This window comes from Delphinapterus leucas, chromosome 1 (assembly GCF_059928025.1).
Source record: "Delphinapterus leucas isolate spDelLeu-1000000601 "Yukka" chromosome 1, BTC_Dleu_Yukka2, whole genome shotgun sequence".
NCBI classification, from domain to species: domain Eukaryota; kingdom Metazoa; phylum Chordata; class Mammalia; order Artiodactyla; family Monodontidae; genus Delphinapterus; species Delphinapterus leucas.
This window is the reverse complement of record NC_143129.1, coordinates 164,632,119-164,654,589: the sequence shown is the minus strand read 5'-3', so window position 1 is coordinate 164,654,589 and position 22,471 is coordinate 164,632,119. Positions and strand designations below refer to the sequence as shown.

At 41.6% G+C, this 22,471-nt stretch overlaps 2 protein-coding genes across 6 annotated transcripts in view; one reads left to right on the top strand and one right to left on the bottom strand.

Annotated features, from left to right (window-relative positions):
• Nucleotides 1-10,885, bottom strand: part of YARS1 (tyrosyl-tRNA synthetase 1) — a 29,167-nt gene extending 18,282 nt beyond the window's left edge. Inside the window, exons 1-3 of one of the 2 annotated variants that reach the window (XM_022575115.3) lie at nt 10,753-10,885; nt 7,478-7,624; nt 7,166-7,341 (exon numbers count right to left, since the gene is read on the bottom strand). In XM_022575115.3, the coding sequence (XP_022430823.1) occupies nt 7,166-7,341; nt 7,478-7,624; nt 10,753-10,809 (380 nt within the window). In that variant the 5' untranslated portion in view covers nt 10,810-10,885. Of the gene's footprint in view, nt 1-4,109; nt 4,142-4,306; nt 4,479-7,165; nt 7,342-7,477; nt 7,625-10,752 lie in introns of those variants that run through there. The other variant, XM_022575116.1, reaches the window with a different exon arrangement.
• A 322-nt stretch (nt 10,886-11,207) lies between these two features.
• Nucleotides 11,208-22,471, top strand: part of S100PBP (S100P binding protein) — a 31,768-nt gene continuing 20,504 nt past the window's right edge. Inside the window, exons 1-5 of one of the 4 annotated variants that reach the window (XM_030760031.2) lie at nt 11,208-11,276; nt 17,212-17,355; nt 18,099-18,940; nt 19,593-19,678; nt 21,190-21,293. In XM_030760031.2, the coding sequence (XP_030615891.1) occupies nt 17,331-17,355; nt 18,099-18,940; nt 19,593-19,678; nt 21,190-21,293 (1,057 nt within the window). In that variant the 5' untranslated portion in view covers nt 11,208-11,276; nt 17,212-17,330. The other 3 variants (XM_089896725.1, XM_022575117.3, XM_089896729.1) reach the window with 3 other exon arrangements.

Genomic DNA, 22,471 nt, shown 5'->3' with positions numbered 1-22,471 from the left:
CCTGGTTGGGGAACTAAGATCCCGCATGCCATGTGGCACAGCCAGAAAAAAGGATATTCTTTTAAAAAATAAATACTACTTTATTTTTTTGTTTTTCCTTTTTGAAGATGGCTTTAATTAATCTTTTTCTTTGCTTATCTCTTGAAATAGGGCTTCTCTGCCATCCCTCTCTACACTCTTCTTCTGGAATGCCTATTAAATAAACATCAGAATTTCTTCAGTCTATCTTCCTTGTCTTTTTAAATTTCTTTTAACTTAAACACATATAAGGAATAATGAACAATATTAAGAATAGAATACCCATCACTCAGTTTAAGAAAAGGGACCTATCACTTGTAAAGCTCCTGTGCACCCCTCCACAACCCCATTTCTTCCTTCTCCAGAGTAACCAACCACGAGCCTGAACTTTTGTATTTCTTTCCTGTTTTATGTTTGTATCTCTAAACAATGTGCTATAAATATTCTCATATGTGTATCCTGGTATACATGCGCAAGTTCCTTTATATATGCTTAGGAGTAGAATTTCTGGATCATAGGGAATTTGCATCTTGAACTTCAGTTCAAGATAATGTCAAACTATTTTACAGAGCGGCTTTTAATCAATTTTATTACTTAACACTCTCACTATTTTAAATTTTGCCAATTTGGTAAGCAGGAATGGTTTCTCACTGTAATTTTAACCTGTATTTCTTTGAATAATAACCAAGGGGGTTAAGCATTTTTCCAAAAATGTACTCGTTGTTTGGTTTCTTCTGTGAAATGCCTATTTAAGTTTTTCCTACTGGATTGATTCATTTTTGACAACTGATTTTGCAGTTTTTGACATATAATACTGGACATTACTCCTTTGTCAGTTATATATGTTATAAACATCTTCTCCCAGTTGGTGGCTTGTCTTTTTACTTTATCTTACTTTTGATGTACTGAAGGTCTTAACTGTAATGAAGGTAAATTCATCTATCTTTTCCTGTGATTTGTGCTTTTAGTGTGTCTGGTTTAATTTTCCCTGACCTGCGATCATAGGACAGCTTTATACATTGTCTTTTTTTTTTTTTTGCAGTACGTGGGCCTCTCACTGTTGCGGCCCCCCCTTCCGCCGCGGAGCACAGGCTCCGGACGCCCAGGCCCAGCAGCCACGGCCCACGGGCCCAGCCGCTCCGCGGCATGCGGGATCCTCCCAGACCGGGGCACGAACCCGCATCCCCTGCATTGGCAGGCGGACCCCCAACCACTGTGCCACCAGGGAAGCCCTATACATTGCCTTTTATATGTTTTGTAGTTTGGCCTTTACAATTAAAATTTTAATCTACTTGGAATGAAGGGATCATCTTCTTCCCTATGTGGATAACCAATTGTCTCTGCACCATTTTTTCTTAAAAAGTTTATTCTTGCTCTGCTGACCTGCAATGCCAGCTCTGGCATATATCAGGCTTCCATATTTGTGAGGATCTATTTCTGAACTCTTTATTCTGTTCCAGTAGTTAATTCTCTATACTCATGCTATATAAATGAAAAAGGACTTGGTATATAGAACACACAAGGAACTCTTTAAAAAAAAGTTAAAAAATGGGCCAAAACACTTGCATAGACACTTGATTAACAGAAAAGGAAACACAAATAGCCAACAAAAACATGAAAATAATTTTTTTTCAATACATATTTTCAGATATTTTACCACTACACTTGAAAGGTAGTTTGGGTGGGTACAGATTTTTAGGTTGGAAATTCCTCTCCTTCAGAATTTTAAAGGTTTTGCTTCATCCCCTTTTAGCTTTCACTGTTCCTTTGGAGAAACACAAAACCATTATGATTCCTGACATTTTGTATGTCACTTCTTTTGTCCCTTTGGAAGTTTGTATAATACTTTTTTTTTTGTCTCCAGTGCTTTAAAATGTCAAGATAATTCACTTTATTTATTTATTAATTGATTGATTTATTTTTCATGTGGGATCTTAGTTCGCAGACCAGGGACTGAACCTGTGTCCCCTGCAGTGGAAGTGCACAGTCCTAACTACTGGACCACCAGGGAAGTCCCAAGACAATGTACTTTAGTGTGGGTTTATTTTCATTCATTTTATTAGGCACTCAACAGGCCCTTTCAATCTGGAAACTCATGTCCTTTAATTGTCCTTAAATTAGTACTTCATTTCCTTCCCTCTGACTCTTTTTTCTCTTTTCTGGAACACTTATTACTCAAATATTGGACCTTTTGGCCTAGTACTCTAGTTTTATCTTTTCCTTTTTTTTTTCCCATTGTGGTCTGTGAGGCCACAAAAATCAAAATTCAAGCACATACAATTCAACCAGCTCCCTCAAGGTATATGTAGTCTTAAGTGTTCTTCTTGTATTTTACAGATTCTAAGACACATTTTTTTAAACATTTAGCATCTCTGAAATCTAGGTGGCTTTTAAAAATAAAGGCATGTCATAGATTAATTAGCAATATTTTTTTTTGTTGTTGTTTTTATTTTATTTTTTTGGCTGTGCCACATGGCATGTGGAATCTTAGTTCCCTGACAGGGATTGAACCCATGCCCCCTGCAGTGGAAGTGCAGAGTCTTAACTGCTAGACTGCCAGGGAAGTCTCTAATTAGCAGTATTTTTGAAAGCATCTTAGATAAACTGAAATACAAATCTCTTTGTATTTCTACTTTCACTTGGTTTCTGGACACTGAGTATTCTTTTTTTTAAAAAAATAAATAAACAAATTTATTTATTTTTGGCTGAGTTCGGTCTTTGTTGCTGCGTGCGGGCTTTCTCTAGTTGCAGCGAGTGGGGGCTACTCTTCATTGCGGTGAGCAGGCTTCTCGTTGTGGTGGCTTCCTTGATGTGGAGCACGGGCTCTAGGCACACGGGCTTCAGTAGTTGTGGCTCACTGGCTCTAGAGCACAGGCTCAGTAGTTGTGGCGCACGGGCTTTGTTACTCCGCGGCATGTGGGATCTTCCCAGACCAGGGCTCGAACCCGTGTCCCCTGCACTGGCAGGAGGATTTTTAACCACTGTGCCACCAGGGAAGCCCGCCACTGAGTATTCTTGACTAATTTGCCAATTCATTTATTTGAAGCATCTAGGAAGCTTTAAAAATATTTTATCCAGCATTTTTTTTTTTTTAATTTATTTGGCTGCATCAGGTCTTAGCTGCAGCACGCCAGCTTCTCTTTAGTTGTGGAGTGCATGCAGGCTCCATAGGGAGCGGGCTCAGTAGTCGCAGCATGCAGGCTCTAAAGTGCCGGCGGGCTTAGCTGCCCTGCAGCATATGGGATCTTAGTTCCCCAGCCAGGGATTGAACCCTCGTCCCCTGCATTGGAAGGTGGATTCTTAACAACTGGACCACCAGGGAAGTCCCTTATCCAGCATTTTAAAAATGCTTTTCAGGGTCTCCCTGGTGGCGTGGTGGTTAAGAATCCACCTGCCAATGCAGGGGACATGGGTTCGAGCCCTGGTCCGGGAAGATCCCACATGCCACAGAGCAACTAAACCTGTACGCCACAACTACTGAGTCTGCGCTCTAGAGCCCATGAGCCACAACTACTGAGCCTGAGAGCCACAACTACTGAAGCCCGTGTGCCTAGAGCCCATGCTCTGCAACAAGAGAAGCCACCGCAATGAGAAGCTTGTGAACCGCAACAAAAGAGTAGCCCCCACTCGCTGCAACTAGAGAAAGCCCATGCACAGCAACGAAGACCCAACACAGCCAAAAATAAATAAATTAATTAAAAAAAAATGCTTTTCAGCAGGAAGGTTGGTCAGAGTACCTAGTCTGCCAGATTGTTGGAAACAAAAGTTCTTATCCACATCTCAACCATGCTTACAGTTTTTTTGTCCATCTCTCTGGGCTGTATTCTGGGTGAATTTCTTAGTAGAGGCAGACCTCGTTTTACTGCACTTCACTTTATTGTGCCTTGCAAATACTGTGTTTGTTAAAAATTTAAGGTTTGTGGCAAACTTCTTTCATCAAGCAAGTCTATCGGCGCCATTTTTCCAACAGTGTTTGCTCACTTCATGTCTCTGTGTCGCATTTTGGTAACTTAAATATTTCAAACTTTTTCATTATTATTATATTTGTTATGGTGATCTGTGATCAGTGATCTTTCATATTGTAGGCATACCTTGGGGATATTGTGGGTTCAGTTCCAGACAACTGCAAGGAAATGAATATTGTAATAAAGTGAGTCACACAAATTTTTGGTTTCCCAGTGCATATACAAGTTATGTTTACACTATACTGTAGTCTATTAAGTTTGCAATAGCATTATGCCTAAAAAAATGTACATACCTTAATTAATAAATGTTAAAAAACACTAACCATCATCTGAGCCTTCAACAAGCTGAAATTTTTTGCCATAGTGAAATCAACAGGAGTTTTGCGAGCTTCAGACTTCATGAGGTTTAAGGAAAGAAGCCATCTCCATAACATAAAAGTGCAAGGTGAAGAAGCAGGTGCTGATGTAGAAGCTGTAGCAAGTCACCTGGAAGATCTAGGTAAAATAATTAATGAAGGTGGCTCCACTAAACAACAGATTTTCAATGAAGACGAAACCACCTTATATTGGAAGAAGATGCCATCTAGTACTTTCATAGCAAGAGAGAAGTCAGTGCCTGGCTTCAAAGCTTCAAGGACAGGCTGTTGGGGCAAATATAGCTGGTAACTTTAACTTGAAGCCAGTGCTCATTCATCATTCCAAAAATCCTAGGGCCCTTAAGAATTACGCTAAATCTACTCTGCCTGTGATGTATACATGGAACAACAAAGCCTAGGTGACAGCACATTTGTTTATAACATGGTTTACTGAATATTTTAAGCCCACCATTGAGACTTACTACTCAGAAAAAGTTTCTTTTCAAAACATTACTGCTCATTGACAATGCATCTGGTTACCCAAGAGCTCTGATAGAGATGCACAATGACATTAATGTTGTTTTCATGCCTGTTAACACAACATCCATCCTGCAGCCTGTGGATCAAAGACTAATTTCGACTTTCAAGTGTCATTATTTTAGAAATACATTTCGTAAAGCTATAGCTGTCATAGACAGTTATTCCTCTGATGGATCTGGGAAAAGTAAATTGAAAACCTTCTGGAAAGGATTCACCATTCTAGATGTCATTAAAAACATTTGTGATTCATGGGAAGGAGTCAAAACATCAACATGAACAGGATTTGGAAGAAGTTGATTCCAACCTTCAGGGGTGAAATTGAGGGGTTCAAAACTTCAGTGCAGGAAGTAACTGCAGATGTGGTGGAAACAGCAAGAGAACGAGAACTACAAGTGGAGCCTGAATTGCTGCAATTTCATGATAAAACTTAAACGGATGAGGAGTTGCTTCTTACAGATGAGAGGAGAAAGTGGTTTCTTCATATGGAAACTACTCCTGGTGAAGTTGCTATGAAGTGTAGAGAACAAACATATCGACACCAAGGGGGGAAAGTGGTGGTGGGGGTGGTGGTGGGATGCATTGGGAGATTGGGATTGACATGTATACACTAATATGTATGAAATGGATAACTAATAAGAACCTGCTATATAAAAAAATAAATAAAAATTTAAAAAGATACTATGATGACTGTTGAAATGACAACAAAAGACTTAGAAGATTACATAAACTTAGTTGATAAAGCAGTGGCAGGGTTTGAGAGGACTGACTCCAATTTTCAAAGAAGTTCTACTGAGGGTAGAATGCTGTGAAAATGTATTGCAAGTTATATTGTTTGTGAAAGAGTCAATCGATGTGACAAACTCCACTGTTGTCTTATTTTAAGAAACTGCCACGGCCACCCCAACCTTCAATAACCATCACCCTGATCAGTCAGCAGTCATCAACACCAAGGCAAGACCCTCCACCAGCAAAAAGATTATGACTTGCTGAAGGCTCAGATGATGGTCAGCATTTTTTTAACAACAAAGTGTTTTTATTTTTTAATTAATCTATTTTTAAATTTTATTTTATTTTTGGCTGCATTAGGTCTTTGTTGTTGCATGCGGGCTTTTCTCTAATTGCGGCAAGCGGGGGCCACTCTTCATTGTGGTGCATGGGCTTCTCTTTTTGCGGAGCACAGGCTCTTCGTGCGTGGGTTCAGTAGTTGTGGCTCATGGGCTCTAGAGCACAGGCTCAGTAATTGTGGCGCATGGGCTTAGTTGCTCCACGGCAGGTGGGATCTTCCCGGACCAGGGCTCAAATCCATGTCCCCTGCATTGGCAGGTGGATTCCAAACCACTATGCCAAAAGGGAAGCCCATGACAAAGTATTTTTAAATTAAGGCACACACATTTTTTTTTAGACATAATGCTACTGCACCCTTAACAGACTACAGTGTAGTGTAAACATAACTTTTATATGCACTGGGAAATCAAAATATTCATATGACCCCCTTTATTGTGATATGTACTTTATTGAGGTGGTTTAGAACCAAACCTGCAATATCTCTGAGGTATATGCTTTATTTAAACTCTAAATGTCCAACAGTGGGGAATGTAAAGAAAGTTAAGTTAGATGAAGTAAAAAAAGAAATCAACTTGTAAGCAAGATCTGGGTTCACATCATGGTCCTTTTACTTATTGGCTGCATGAACTTGGGAAAGTTAAATCTGAATCTATTTCCTTATCTGTGAAATAGGATAGAACAATGCTTACCTTAAAAAGTTGTTCTAAGGGTTTAAATGCAAAAGTGACCATTAGAGTGATACATGGCTTATTTGAGAGGTTAAAAAAATTAAAGAATGTGGAAACTATGAGGCAGCGGGCAGGGGATGGGGGAGTGGGCGACAGTTACTTAGGAAACTGTAGATTAAAAAATTAGGACATAAAATTATATGTATGTTAATGTTACAAATATAAATTTTTCTTTCACATTTCTTTTATCATTATTTGCTGATGCTGGAAGGAGAAAGTAAGACTGAGTTTTTCACCACTCTCCCATATGCTGTGAGGTCTGCAAGGCCAAGGACTTTGTTGTGGTTACACTTATATTTCCAGCAAACAGTATGGTACCGAGGCATTTACTAGTCAGCAGATTTTTGATGGATGAATTAAAAGGACAAAGTGTATACAATTTTTAATGGTTCTTAACAGGTAGAGCCCAACAACTTCTAATCCTTGACTCCCCAGGCCTGTAACTAGCTAGGAGCACCAGAGCCACAAGGAGGGTGGATGATTGAGCACTTACTTGCTGAGCTGGTAATCAGTGCCTTTGATGAACCTGAGCTTCTCCAAGGGTACCCCAATGCTCTCCAGCATTGCCTTGATCACATTCTCATAATAGCTGGTTCGGAGTTCTAGAAGTTCCCACGGGGCCTTCATGTTATCCAGGTACGCGTGAAGATCCGCAAACAGAATTGTTACCTGGGCATAAGAGATAAGGGGCCATCAAAATGTGAATTTGTCCAAGTACCTCCAAACAAGTGAGGTAAGTCTTGTTAAGTCTCTCTTTTGGCCATTGCCCAAGGGCAACTGCTTGCTTTATAACATTAGTTCTTACCTCACATCCTGCTTTCAGGAAGTCCGCGATCTTAGACATAGGCACAAAGTAAGCCACATGTGGCTTGCCTGTGGTTGCTGTCCCCCAGTAAACTTTAAGTTCCCGCTCCTTCAATATCTCCTTCACCTTCTCTTCCCCGAGAACCTCCTGTTGTGGAAGCAGAAGAGCTGGTTTAATGCCAGTGCCCCACCTTGCTCATCCTTTACCCTGTGACAAGGAAAACAAAGGTATGTTTCACTGAGGGTCCAGGCTCAGAGCCAGCAGGGAGGTCTAGCCAGGCTCTCACTGCTGAGTGACAGCCAAATGAAGCCGGTGCTCTTGCCAGTACCACTCCAGTGCAGACACTGACGTTAGGGGAATGGAGCATGTCTCTAACCATATCTTCCCCTCCGTCTACTTTTAGCTCATGCTCCTTCCTTTCACAGCCAATTTCTTGAAAGGTGTCTCTTATTCTGCTCTCCATTCCTTATCTCCCCTTCTAGTCTGAATTCTACACAGCATCACACCACTGAAAATGCTCTTGCTAAGATCACAGATGGCCTCCGTGTTGCTAAATTCAGTGAATACTTTTTAGTCCTCACTCCCTCTGAAACAATCTCCTCTTTTGGCTTTCTCTATTTTACTGTCTTAGTTTTCCTCCTACTTTTCTGGCTGCTGGGGCTCAGATTTCTTTGCAGCTGTTCTTCTTCCTAATCATTTAAATAATAGCAATCCTTGGGGCCCTACCTCTTCTCTTCTTACTCTACATTCTCCCTAACTGATCCTCTACAGTTGCTTCAATTACTACTTATGAACTAGTAACTACCAAATCTCCTGCTCACACCTATATACATGCACTTGTTATCAACCCAGTTCATTCAAACACAACACGTGCAAAATTAAACTCATGCTTTCACCTTCTTACCTCACTCCCCAACCATATTTTTCACTTAGTTTCACCCCAGTGCAATAAATGGTACTATCATTCACTGAGTTGCGTAAGTTACTCTGAAACAGCTCTTAAGTCCTCCTACTTCTTTCCGCCTCTACACCACCAACCTAGTCTTGGCCATCATTAGAGATCACACCAAGATAACCGTAATAGCCTCTTAACAGGTCTCCCATATCTACTCTTGTTCTCTCCAATCCATGTCCCAAAAGGAAGCCAGAGAGGTCTTTAAAAACCAAAATTTGATTAACTCATTCACCTATTTAAATACTTTAATAATAATTTCATTTTGCCCTAAGACAATACTGGAAAAATCCTAATAGGCTAGTATGCTGCTGATAAGAGATTTTAGTGTTTCTTCAGGTGACGGTTTGTGGGGGGCTGTTGGAAGCCATGAAAGACAAAAATTGTTTTGCTGATTTGAATCACCTATTAGTAGGATTTGTTAAAATCTTGTGTTCCAAGCCAGCTGGAGGCTGATCCTCTGAGCCACTGACTATTTGGATACTTGGAGAGTTTTCACTACTCAAGGAAAGGTCATATCACTTACCCTTTAAAACCTGAGTAAGTCAATGCCACTAGCTTTGTGTGTCATTTCTTCCCAACCTCTCTTTATTTTATGGAGAGAGGTTAGGAAACAAAGGATCTGCCTAAGGGGAAGCATGCAAGAATCTCTGGTTAAGATCAAATTATGAGTGAAAATAACCCAAATGTCCATCAACTGACAAATGCAGAAACAAAATGTAGTATATTCATATAATGGAATATTATTCAGCCGTCATAAGGAATAGAGTTCTGATAAGTGCAACAACATGGATGAAACTTGAAAACATGCTAAGTGAAATAAGCCAGACACAAAAGGCCACATATTATGATTCCATTTATATGAAATGTTTAGAACAGGCAAATTAGAGACAGAAAGCAGATTCATGTTTCCCTAGGGCTGGGGAGGTGGGAGGAATGGGCAGTGATTGCTAATGGGTACAGGTTATTTTTGATGATGAAAATGTTCTGCAATAATGGTGATAATTGAACAACCTTGTTGCTACATCAAAACCCACTGAATTGGGTTTCCCTGGTGGCACAGTGGTTTTGAGTCCGCCTGCCAATGCAGTGTACATGGGTTCGTGCCCCAGTCCGGGAGGATCCCACATGCCGCGGAGCGCCTGGGCCCGTGGGCCGTGGCCGCTGGGCCTGCGCGTCCGGAGCCTGTGCTCTGCAGCAGGAGAGGCCACAACGGTGAGAGGCCCGTGTACCGCAAAAAAAAAAAAACAAAAAAAAACGAACCCACTGAATTGCACACTTTAAAAGGGTGGATTTTATGATATGTTACTTGTATCTCATAAAAAGAGAAAAGCAAGCTGTGGCCCAACTAATGTAACCACTGCCCTTTCTAAAACCCCAATGTTAAACATAGTTACAAGGCCCTCATGACCTGGTCCCTGCCTATGCCTCCTAAACAAACACGTAAAATGTATAGGATGTCAGATGGTGGTAAGTTCTATGGAGAAACAACAACAAAAAAAGGCAGAGCAAGGGATGTGGCAGTTCTGGTGGCAGTGGTTTGTTACTTAAATAACGTGGCCAAGAAAGGCCTTCCAGGCAGCGCGACAGTAGAGGCCTGAGTCAAGGGAATGAGCAATATAAATACTTCCTAGTGCTTAATCTGCATTTTGCTTCCTCTACTCCAGCCAAGTTAGCCTTCTCTCTGAACCACAGGGTTCTTTCTTCCCTCTGGATCTTGCCCTGGGTTCCTTCTACCTGACACGTTTTTAGCCCCCAGTATTCTGGTTAACTTCTACTCCTGCAGTGCCTGGAACCAGCAGGAACACATGTGGAGTGAAGAAGTGATCCGCATCCTTCAGGGCGCAGTTTAGAGGTCACTTCCTCAGCTTTCCCTGACACTGCCCCCGGCCCTCCCCCGTAACTTCCTTTCAAGAAAGATCTCCGCGTAAAGTACCTTCCAGTACTTGTTTCGACTGTAATTAAATGTTTGGATTATGGGTCATTTTAAACGTCTGATTTCCTCCAGACATGCTCTGGGAGGGCAGGGTCCTCCCGTCGTATCCCCCAGCGCCTAGCACCGCGCCTGGCACATAATAGGGTGGGTGGGGTGGGAGCCCTGGATTCGAAGCCTGGCTCAACACAAGTAACTGCACACTGGAGGTGAGCCTACTGTGATTTCTGTGGGACTGACCGACGGGCAGTGAGGACTGCAATCTCTCTCAGAGCGGCCTCGGCGCGGAGTCCCCGGCCTCACACACTTATGACGCCGTAGCGGGGCTCAGGATCACTGGACCTCCGGCCCCCAGTCCCCAACGGCGCACTTCCAACCCCAAGGCCCAACCTGCAGGTTCCGGGTGATAAGGTGCAGCTTCTCTTCAGGGCTCAGAGCGTCCCCCATGGCTCTGTCCCCTCCGTCTCCTGCCCTGAGCCCAGCACTCGCGCCCCTTTCTCGGTCGCCGCCGCCGCCGCCGCCGCCGCCGCCGCGTGCCGGGAACTGTCACGCAGGTCCAGTTAGGTTGCATCAGCTGAACTCGTCGCTCGGCTTGCTCGGCCTGGACCCTTGTCCTCCTACCAGCAGCCAGGAAAGAGTCAGGAGCAGCGAAAAGTCGAGCCGGTCGATGAGATGAAAAGGGGTGGAGCCAGTAGGTGGGGTAAGCGGTGCGGAGGGCGGAGCTGCGGCGCCTGCGCGGGGCACAACCTTCTGAGAGGCGGGGCGGTTTCCTGCCAATCACTGCCTGTTTGCCCTCCCCCTGGCGCTGGCCCGGCAGCCTCGCGGTGGGGGAGGTCGGGGAGGGGTCGATAAAATGGCGCAGGGGGCGGAGTGAGGTGCAGTCGTTCACGTAGGCTTGGGCCCGGCTTCTGGAGGTGAACAGCTGAGGGACGAGGGGGTCGGCGTTCCTCGGCTGGGAGGGGGATGGGGTCGCCTGTTGCTTCTCCAGAGGGCCGCGCAAGCCGTCCGCCCCGTTGAGGGGTTGAGAGGCCCTCACCCTGGCGGGAGAAGGGCTTGTTGTCGTTTCTGAGGTGATGGCGGTGGGGGGGGGAGTGTCTCTGCCCCCCACCTCCACGTCGGCGGGCGATAGATGCCCCTCACTCTGCCGAGGCAAAGGGAGGCCGTCTGGTTACCCGAGAGGGGGAGTGAGGTCCGTTCTCCCTACCCAGTGGGGGCGGGGGGGCTGGAGGTGGAGATGGAGGGAGTGCTTCTGCTCTCTACCCCACGGGGCCGGGAGGGTGTCGGTAGGCAGAAGATCGCGGTCTTTCCGGCCGCGCCTTGCGAGCGGGGGGCTGGGGGGTGGAGAGGCTGAGCCGCCCCAGGGGGGAGCGGAGGCCCGGGTCCAGCTGAGGTGTGGGGTGGGCAGCCATCCGCAGGGTGAGGGGTGGGCAGCCATCCGCAGGGTGAGGGTGCACTGCGCTGGCCTGCTGGCGGGCCGCTTTTGCTCTTGCTGGGGGAGGGGTGGGCAGCAAGCCCCGCGCTTCTCCCGCCTTTCGCGGGAGGCGGGAACTCTTGGTCTTTTGGGAGGAGGGGAGCCGGAGGCGGGAAGTGCGAAGTCCCAGCCCCGAGGGCGATGCCGTGTCGCAGCGCTTCTGAGGGAGAGCTGGGGGCGGACAAGCCGTATCCTACGAAAGGTGAACTGCGATTCCCCTTCCTCCTAACGCTCTAGGACTGGAGGCGGTACCGGTTCCTTCCTGGGCTGGAGGGCGGGCAGTTGGCACTGCAGGGTGGGCCCCGGAGAGGAAGTGATTGAGTTGTGTTCCTGCTGCCCCAACCTGACCTCCAGTTTCCTGTGGATTTGTTAAAGGCTTCAAGCTTTAGCAAACCTATCTAAATCATTTAAAAGACATTTTCTTTTTAAAAAGAAACCTGTTGCTGCAGCTGGGAAGTATTTTGTCTCTATGCCCATGTGGGATGATGTCCTGGCACCCTTATCTAAGCGAAACGTTACCTCAAGCAGAGATTTCCAGCCCTGGGTCGTTTTTCTGTCCTGCAGTGTTTACGGCAAAGGGCGTTGCAGAATTCTCACAGATAATTTCAGTTCAGTTTGATTTTGATTAAACTTTATGGCCGTTTTACGGAGTGATAAAGCCTACTGAGTGCCTTTAGTGCTGTATGTCTCACATGTATTGCATGTAGGAAAGGTTGGAAATCAAAGGTCATTGGGGAAGTCCGGTCTCTTGGAAATAATCCTTTCCCTTGGCCATACCTGTCAGATCCAGCTTGGTAATGGTCTTGGCTTTAGAGCCTTGAAAGAGGGATGTGGGGTTGTGTCTGGTGTTGCAGTTTTCGTGGCCTTAATAAAATAAGGCTTTGTGCTTTAAGGCAGTAGGTTTTCTTAGGTACGATAAAAATAGAAAGGGAGCCAGTTTCTGAAGTTGCAACCAGGAGGTTAGAGAACAGCGGGAGGGGGTGGTAAACTGAAGTGTGAAGAGGGGGGTGGACAGGTGAGAGAGACATGGAAGGACAGAATAGGGTCACAGAAGGGATGGGGAGCAGAGAATTAAGAGATAGACTTGAGAGATGGTGAAAATATTTTTCCTTTAAAAATAAGGAGATCCTCATATTTCAGATCACTACAAAGCAAGTGCCAAGAAAGGCAGGTGATGGTGGAATGGCAGACAGGGAAGTACTAAGGCTGTCTTGTGGAACTTCACTTTAGAACTTCAGTTTTATCCGAGATTTTTTTTCCTCCCTTGCAGATTTATTAAATATCAACTTTCATTAGTATAAGGCTTTTAGGTTGAGAATGCTTTCATAAACATCCCCTCATTTGATCCTCATGATAATCTGTGTTCGAAGTTAACAGTGACTAATTATCCCCATGTTTCAGAATGGTGTTCTCATCTGTATTGAGGTTCAGAGACTTCAAGTGAAATACAGAGGTCTCTGAATTTTAGTCCAGTGTCTCACTTCAGTGACCGTTAATTTGCAGAATTTGCCTGATATTTCAAATGTCCATACGGCCTCATCTTTAACCAATTTATTGTGACAGTGTGGTTGACAAGATGCTGGGTTAAATTAGAAGGGATTAGAGCATACTGAATAATTTCTTAACAAGCAGGGACCAGGGGAAGTTTCCTGTCGGTTTAACAATCTTTTCCTACCATTACTGTGCTTATCTTAAGACTGACTGACTCTTCAGGGGTCAGGGAGATGATGATGGTGGGGTAAAATAATAACCAGCCACTACTAATTTAGCTTTTACGTTGTGCCTGTAGTATGCTAAGTACTTTGATGTTCATGATCTCATTAATTCTTGCAACAGCTTTATGAGGTAGGTACTGTGATGGTCCCTATTTTACAAGGGAGGACATTTGAAACTTCAGAATGTAATCATTGTATCTTTCCCCACTGACTTCTTAATTTTAAAATGTTTTTATTATTAAATATTTCAAGCATATAAAAATTATAGTTATACCATGTAACAATACTGTTATACCCACCACCTAGCTTTATTGTTTTAGGTCTTTTCTTATTAATGTTTTTTAAAGAAATAAAACATTACAGATAGAATTGAACCTACTCACACCCCCTTGCCATTCCTCTTCCCTCCCCACCACCAGAGGTAGTCACTATCCTGAACTTGGTGTTCCTTATTCCTATTTAATGATGTATATATATGTATCCATACACAATTTATGTTATTGTTTCTTTAACAAATAAATTGTAAGGAAAAAAAAGATGGGAATCTGTAGATTAAAAAACTCACAAGACCTATCAGCCGATTGCAATATATGGCCTTTATTTGGATACTGTTTTTTTTTTATCTTAAAAAATATGACATTTATAAAATAGCTGGAAATATGAACTGGATATTTTATATGAGGAATTCTTGTTATTTACAGATGAAATGATGTGATTCCTGGGACTTGCTTCAAAATAATCTGGTAAAGGGGGAAGTGGATGGGGCAAGGTTAGCTATGGGTCGATAGTTGGAGCTGTGTGATGCGTATGTGGGAATTCATACTATTACGCTGTTTTTGTATATGTTTTAAATTATAATAAAAAGTATTTTTTAAAATGAGGAAATAAAATTGTGAAGAGAATGATTTGTGCCAGTTAAATGTTATATGTATATGGTATTCTGCATGCTTTTGCTCCTAGACCTATTGGAACATTCTATGAGAGAAGCTCAGAAGAGCCAGCTCTGTGCCTGTGGATGTCATGTGGCATAGGAATTGATGCTTTCAGTGGTTATGAAGAATAGTGGTCCTTTGTGTGCACAGTAAAGTTTGCAAGTAGTGATGTTTTTCTTCCAGTGAGGTTTGGCCACATTCACAGTTATTTCTCATGTTATTTCATTCCACTTGGGAAATCAAGGGAAGCCTGTGCAAAATAAGGTGGCTTAAATTATTTTTGCCAAGGGACCAAAAGCCCTTTTTGATGTCTGCATCCTTCGTAGTATATTAGAGAGTGTACTGAATATAGAAGGCTCTGCCATTTGCTTACTGATCCAGGGCAAGTCTATCACAAGGGTGGTAGAAAAAAACAAGAAAAAACATTGTCTTTGGAATTAGACTTGGGTTTGGATCCTTGTTCTAGCATATTAACTCTGTATACTTGGTATACTAAATGCCTCTGAACTTTAGTTTCCCAAAAGTGAAAATGTATTGAACTCTTCATTTGATTAAGCAAGTGCTTGGACTAGACCTTTTGTTTGTTTGTTTTGTTTTTCTTTTTGGCGGCACCATGCTGCATTTGGGATCCCGTGCCCCCTGCAGTGGAAGTGCGGAATCATAACCACTGGACTGCCTGGGAACTCCCAGGACTAGACCTTTTGGAAAGAGTTGGAGAGTGGGGGTGGTGGCGCAGAAAGAGCTTCAGTTTCGGAAATGTGGCTCCTTAACCCCTGTGCCTGTGATACTTGTGCTTGACACCCACAAACTTCGTTAAGTAAAAGAAAAATTTTTCCAGAAGTAAACTTTTTTCTTACTGCTGCCTGAAGAAATAACTTCACTCTATAATATAACCCAGTCACTGGCCAGAGAAATTACTTTTCATAGAGACACCTGCTTCAGTGCCTAGAACTGTCTCCCAATTGCTGAAATATTGGTAAAATAAGATAAAAAGCCATGGCAACTCTTAAGTTTAAATATAACAGCTTAGTTTCTTTGATAAGATCTGTGTTATAGAGTTATATTGAGGGGTTAGAGTTGTAAAATGTGTCTCACAGTGCGTAGTTTATAACAGGTGCTTAATATTTCTTCCCTTTTTGTCCCATCTCATCTCTAAGATGGACAAGCCTTTTTCTTTAACTTGTTTTCCCCCCAGTTTTTTGGAGATATAATTGCCATATAACATTGTATTAGTTTAAGTTATACAACGTGATTTGATATATGTACGTAATGCAAGATGGTTGCCACAATAAGTTTAGTTAACATACATTACCTCACACAGTTAGGAATTTTTTTTCTAATGATGAGAACTTTTAAGATCTCTCTTAGCAACTTTAAAATAAAAAATACACTATTGTTAACTATAGTCACCATGCTATACATTACATAAGTCCCTCCTAATTCTAAAATTCTGTAATCCTTCCCATTTCCTTCTAACTTTCTCTAGTACTTCTCCCCACCCCGCCCCGCTGTGCTGCACCCCGCCCCGCGGCTTGTTGTATCTTAGTTTTCCGACCAGGGATTGAACCTGGGCCTTAGGCAGTGAGAGTATGGAGTCCTAACCACTGGACCACCAGGGAATTCCCTCTTTCTATAGTACTTTATTGTCCATAGCATTTTGTATTTTCTCATATTGGTACGTAACTTTCAGTTTTGTCTCTGTAGGAAGATTATACATTCCTTGAGGGTGGAAATCATATCTTTATTTCTTAGAAATCTTATAGAGACAAATTATCTAGCTCAGTGCTGTGTGAGGATAGTAGCTCAGAAAATGTTTCCTGAAAGAGTGCATGAACCAAAACTAAAATTCAGGGAGGGAAGTGGGTTGGGGGAGAATTCACAGTTAAAAGGCTACAAGAATTTTCCAAATTATTGAGTTTGGTGATTGTTTCTTATAGCTTCTTAGCTGTTGACATGTGATATGTAAATATCAGCTTTCTATCACCTTTGCCATCTAGAAAATAGAGATTAGGTCCGTCATTAGCTATTTAAGAACTAGGTTTTAATTATACAAGTAATATATAAATATTCAAGTAAAAAAGTAAAATACTAAAGTCTCCCCTTGTCCTCTCAGGATTCCCCCGCAGGTTATGACAGTCATCAATTTTGCGTTGTATTTTTCCAGACCTGTTCTTTGTGTTTATATATGTATTGAAAATGTATGATCATAATTATATATGTATATATGTATGGTCATAACACATATATTGTATGTATTATGTATGGTCATAATTATAGCTTTTATATGTATGGTCATAATAATAACTTTTAGATCTTGGGGGAATCTTAGACATCACCTAATCCCTGTTCTCCATCCCTTCCCTATTTTGTAAATGAGGAAACAAGTCCCTGGTTAAGTGGCTTGCCCAAATTATCACAGCTGGTTATTGACAGAACCAGGACAACAACCCAGGTCTTTGGACTCAAGACAGTACTCATCTTACTAGAGCAAATGATATTCTTAAGAAAGTATAAATTGTTGGGAGGAGGAAAATTAGTTCCTTAGTTGCATAATTTTTCCTCTAAAGATTTTTCTTTGATGTTCTTGACTCGAAATCCAACTTTGTGGTATTTAAAAAAAATCAAGATCAAAATTAATAGATGGAGCACCTTAAAGCATAATGCAGTTGACTTTGTAATTAGCAGAGTTGAAAGTGATGAGAAGATCCTCTAATTTTCTTTGTGCCTGCAGGAAGGTGGGAGTCAGTCATTTTGACAACTCTCCTGAAAAGAACAGCTAGCAGGAGCTGAACCCTTTTTCCATTTGGTCTCGTGGCAAAGGCAGAGATCACACCAGCAGCTCCACACAGTATGAAAGACAATTCTTTATCTTATTGTATGCTTAAAGTTTTTTTTGTTTTTTGTTTTTCATTTTCAGAAGTAATACATGTTTGCTTTCTAAAAAGTGTAAACTGTGAAAATCCAAACATTTTACATACATATTTATTTTGTTTGTATGTTATAGATATTATTCCATGATAGTATATACAGATCCACTTCATTGTGTTTTTAAATAATTGTAAAGTATATACAGATCCACTTCATTGTGTTTTTAAATAATTGTAAAGTATTCTATAACATGAGTGTACCATGATTTTACTGAACAGTTCTGGTGATGGACATTTAGGTTGTTTCCAATATTTGGATGTTTTGAATAATGCTACTTTGAACATCTTTGTAAATGTATCTATGTGCCTTTGTACAGGTACTTCTGCAAGATAAATTTCCAGAAGTGAAATTGCTGGGTCAAATGCTGTTGCCAAATTTCTCTCCACAAAATATTGTACTGACTTATACTGTCACTGATAGTGTGTGAGGATCCTTGTTTCTCGCATTCTCACCAAACTAGATTACTGTGTCATCTTAATTTTTGCCACTTTGATAGGAAAAAAAGTATCTCTTTGTTCTGATATATATTTCCATGATTCTGGTAAGCTTAAATATCTTAAAACTTTCTCATGTTACAAGTCATAGTGCAAAGAATTTGAAATACTAAGACACCACCACTCTCTAGAGCAGATTGGAATTGATATAAGGGTATTTCCTGTTCCTCAGCGAAACTGCCTTTTATTTCTCCAGATATGCCGTGCTCACTAGTGCCCTCTGAACAGTCTTCTGGTACCTCTCTTTTGCCTGAAGACAATGCCCCATTTTCTTGGGATTCCTTGGATGAGGACGGATTGGATGACTCCTTGCTGGAGCTGTCTGATGGGGAAGATGATGGCCATTTCAGTTTCACAGAGGAAGAGATTCAGGAACTCTTGAAGGATGATGACCTATCAAATGAGCACTTTTCTTGGGGAGGAGGCTTGCCTAACGATGACAGCAGGAATGTTGAGAAGGGAGGGAAAGGGAGTCAAATTCCACTTGATACTCCCCAAGAGAAAAATTCATTGTACAGCTTGGGACCAGAAGCTGAGACCACTAGCCTCTTCAAACTACCTCAACTAAATACATCAGTTGGTCATGGACCAACTCCTACTAAACCATTGAACAGACGCTTTGCACTAGAAAAGAATCTTATAAAAGTTACAGTTGCACCATTTGATCCAACAGTTTGTAATGTTGTACTTGATAAGGACAAGACTGATACATCCAAAGTTACTGAAAAACCCTCCTCCCTTGGAGAAGAGATGAGAGAAGATGGTCTTAGCCTAAATGAGAGCACAATTTGCACAGAATCTGAAGGGATCAGCTTCAGTAACTCTGCCTATGATGGGCCCCCACTCCCTTCTTCAAACAGTAACTTTCAACAAACTGTCTCTGATAAAAATATGTCTGACAGTAAGAAACCTACACCTGTATTCTCTCAGATCTTGGACCATTCAGAGACTCCTAATACGGGGTCAGCCTGGAGAAATGGATCACATAAATCAAGTTTTGAAATGAGGTTTCCGGTTGTTTCCAGTTCATCAAACAAAGTAAGTATATTTTTCAAGGTGAAGAGCGGAATGAAATTATTTTCATTCAGAAGCTGTATAGCAGAGCTTTGTATTCAAATAAATTGGGGTTTGAATCCTGACTAGCACTGTGACCCTGGGCAAATTATTTAGCTTCTCTGTTTCCTCACAATTTCTTATCTATAAATTGGAGCAAATGATACTTTACAGTATAGTAAAGATTAATTAAATAATTTATTGACAGTAACTGGTACATAGTACTAAATTAACCATTTACTGAATAGACTAAGATGATGATGATTTTATTATTTCTCCTTTCTTTGGGTTTCAGCCTAAGTCTCAATCTTTGGTTGCCACGCTGTATATATTAGATAAAACAGCTCTGAGTCAGCCACTGAAGAGCTGAAAAATCTTGGACAATTTACCTAACCTCTTTGAGCCTGATTCCCTATCTGTCAAATGGGTGTAACAGTCCATACCGCTTAGGGTTTTTTTTTTCTTGAGATTACCGTCATTATCTCATTTAAAGCACCTCCCTTAGTGCCTGGTACACACTAGGGTTCACGAGTATGCCTATGTAGCCGTTAGTTCAAGAATATTTCCATAAATGATGTTTTGTTATAACTAAGGGCCATCTTTGCTTCTTCATTCTTTCTGCTCTGAAAAAACGCAGGATGTTCTTGACAAGGATTCTGGGAAGCTGAAGGTCCATGAAAAAAGACTAGGCAAAGTCATTCCTGTTCTGCAAACCAAAACAAGGTAATGGTATAGTGAAGTATTCTGGTTTCTGTTGGTTCTCTTCAGTTGCTTTCTTCCTCTCCTGAGTTTCTCCTTAGTGTGGGGGAAAAGCCCTACACCAGAAGTAAGCATACTTGAAGTTCTGGGACTACCAATAACTGTGTGACCTTGAACAAGTCAAATATTCTCTGACCTTGGTTTCTTTGTCAATAAAATGAGGCTAATGATGCCTTCCCTGCTGCCTCACAGGGTTATTTTGAAGAGAAAAAAAGACATATTAGTGAAAGCACTGTATAAATGTAAGATTTCTTTCCCTGAGTGTGGGGAAACTTGGTCACAGATATAGGAAGTTAGAATAATTTTTACAAAAATGTTAAGATATAACTATGTAGAAAATCATTTAGTCATCTCTCCGAACTTGCATATAACTGTCCTTGGGGAGAAAATTTTACAGAGTTTGCCGATCTGGGTCACCTTTTCAATCTGTTCCCTTGTTGCCAGGAGATGGCAGTATCTCTACATGGGCCTTTTCAATTAGCAAAGCTGTTTTTTTAGGTTGAGTCAGATTGGCTTCCTTACAACGAGATTCTTTTAAAATTTTTGATTACACAGATACTAAATTTATTCCTACCACCCCTAATCCCAGTTTTCTGGGGTTTTTTTCTTGTTTTGCTTTGGTGACTTGAAGGAACTTTGTGAATCGTATACAGTGGAAATTAAGGCTACTTGGAGCAGTAATAAACTCACTGTCTCATCCACAGACTCCTTAGTACCGTGTAATCAGCATGAGTGAGGGCCAGAAATTGTTCTTGCCAAGGTCACCAATGTTTTAATTGCCACATCCAGCTGGTTCTTTTTGGTCTTTATCTTATTCAGTTTTTCTGTGGCTCTATGAAGTTAGCTATTTCCTGACTAACCTTGAATTACTCAACAAATGCTTTCTGTCTCTATGGAGTAGGCAGTCTTTGCTTTGCTTTGCTATGCCTTGTTTTGGTTTTTTAATTATTTATTTATTTATTTTTGGCTGCGTTGGGTCTTCGTTGCCGTGCGCGGGATTTCTCTAGTTGTAGCGAGTGGGGGCTATTCTTTGTTGCGGTGCATGGGCTTCTCATTGGGGTGGCTTCTCTTGTTGCGGAGCACAGGCTCTAGGCGCGCGGGCTTCAGTAGTTGTGGCACGCGGGCTCAGTAGTTGTGGCGCACGGTCTTAGTTGCACTGTGGCATGTGGGATCTTCCCAGACTAGGGCTCAAACCCCTGTCCCCTGCACTGGCAGGCAGATTCTTAACCACTGCACCACCAAGGAAGTCCCTATGCCTTGTTAACAGCAGGTTATATCTATTCTTTTTTCTCTCAACTCCATACTTGGTTGCAGCTTCATATTACGTGACTAACACTGTCTTTTGTCATTGGATCTTAGAGAGTGTTTTGAGAGTTAGTTGTTCTAATCCATCAGTTGTATATGTCTTCTCTGTACAAAGCACTATATTCATGGTTCTAACTGATTGTTTTTCCTCCTGGTTTGCTTTGTTCAAGGACTAATATTCCGACGTTTTCACCATCAGATCTAGAAAAGCAGAAGCAAAGTTATCTCAGGAATGTCATTGCTCATATAGAAGACCCAGTGGACTCTAACCAAGGTAACACAGTAATCAAAGAATGACATATAAAAAATGTGATGAGACTTTTTTTTTCCAGTGTAATATAGCTTAAACTGAGAGATTGTCTTGAATTTTTGTAAATTGGTGAGAAAGATAAATTCTTATCCAAAGATTTTTACTTCAAGGGATTGCCTAACCAGATAATCCTCAAAGTGGTTTGGCTAACCAGTATTAGAGAGGGGTCCAAGGAGACTCATACCAGTACATGAAAAGTGTCTCCCCCATGGCTGAGGGCTGTAACCAGACCTTTTTTGCTAGGGATTTTTTTGCTTCGGATTTTTTTGTCTAAAAATTAGTAGGAAAAAAAATAATAAAAAATAAAAATTAGTAGTGGACGACCAGGCACTGCTTGGTAATCATTGGTTTTTTATTTGGAATTATTTTCCCTGTTGCCTTCAGCATTTAAATGTAAAAAGCAGGCATTTCAAATACCATCTTGGCATCTGAATAAAAGCTCTTGAAAGGCTTTGACTATCTTCCAGATCCTTCAGTCTGAGTTCTCCCTAGTTCATTAAAAGCTGTTGCAAACCAAAACGGCTGAATTCTTTCTCCAGCCCTCAAGAGACTATAGTCCATGTTTTCATTCATTCATCCTAAACTATTGGCTGATGGGGAAATTCCTAAAGGGAAGCTTGTGAACTGTACTGAAGGTGTAGAGATTAGAAAATACTGGTAAAACAGTTCCTTCTTATAAAGATCACTCCATATTCTATCATCTTTAGCTTATTTCTCTATTCATTCAGCACACCTTTCTTGAGTACTTTCAGTGGTGCTCAGTTTGAAGATTAGGGATTGGAAATGTAAAGAGTAAGGTAGGGTCTCGGACCTCTGGGAATTGATAATCCAGAGAGGAAAAGATAATTACACTGCAGTATCGATTAGTGCTCTAGTAGAATTACGTATAAAATGCAGTAGGAGCAGGGTAGGAGCTCTTCTGTTTGTGCTTGGGCAGAGCGGAAGATGGGGAAGGAGGATGCCCTTGGTAGGCTCCACAGAGAAGATGATGTAGTTCGGTTACTCTAAGATCTATTGTAAATCAGTAGGGAGGGTTTTAGAAGAATTTTTGGCTGAAGATCAAAGGAGAACTCCCCTTTCTTTGACAAATCTTGAATTACTTAGTAGTTTTCTTTTCTTTTTATAAGGCTGTGAGTAAAAGG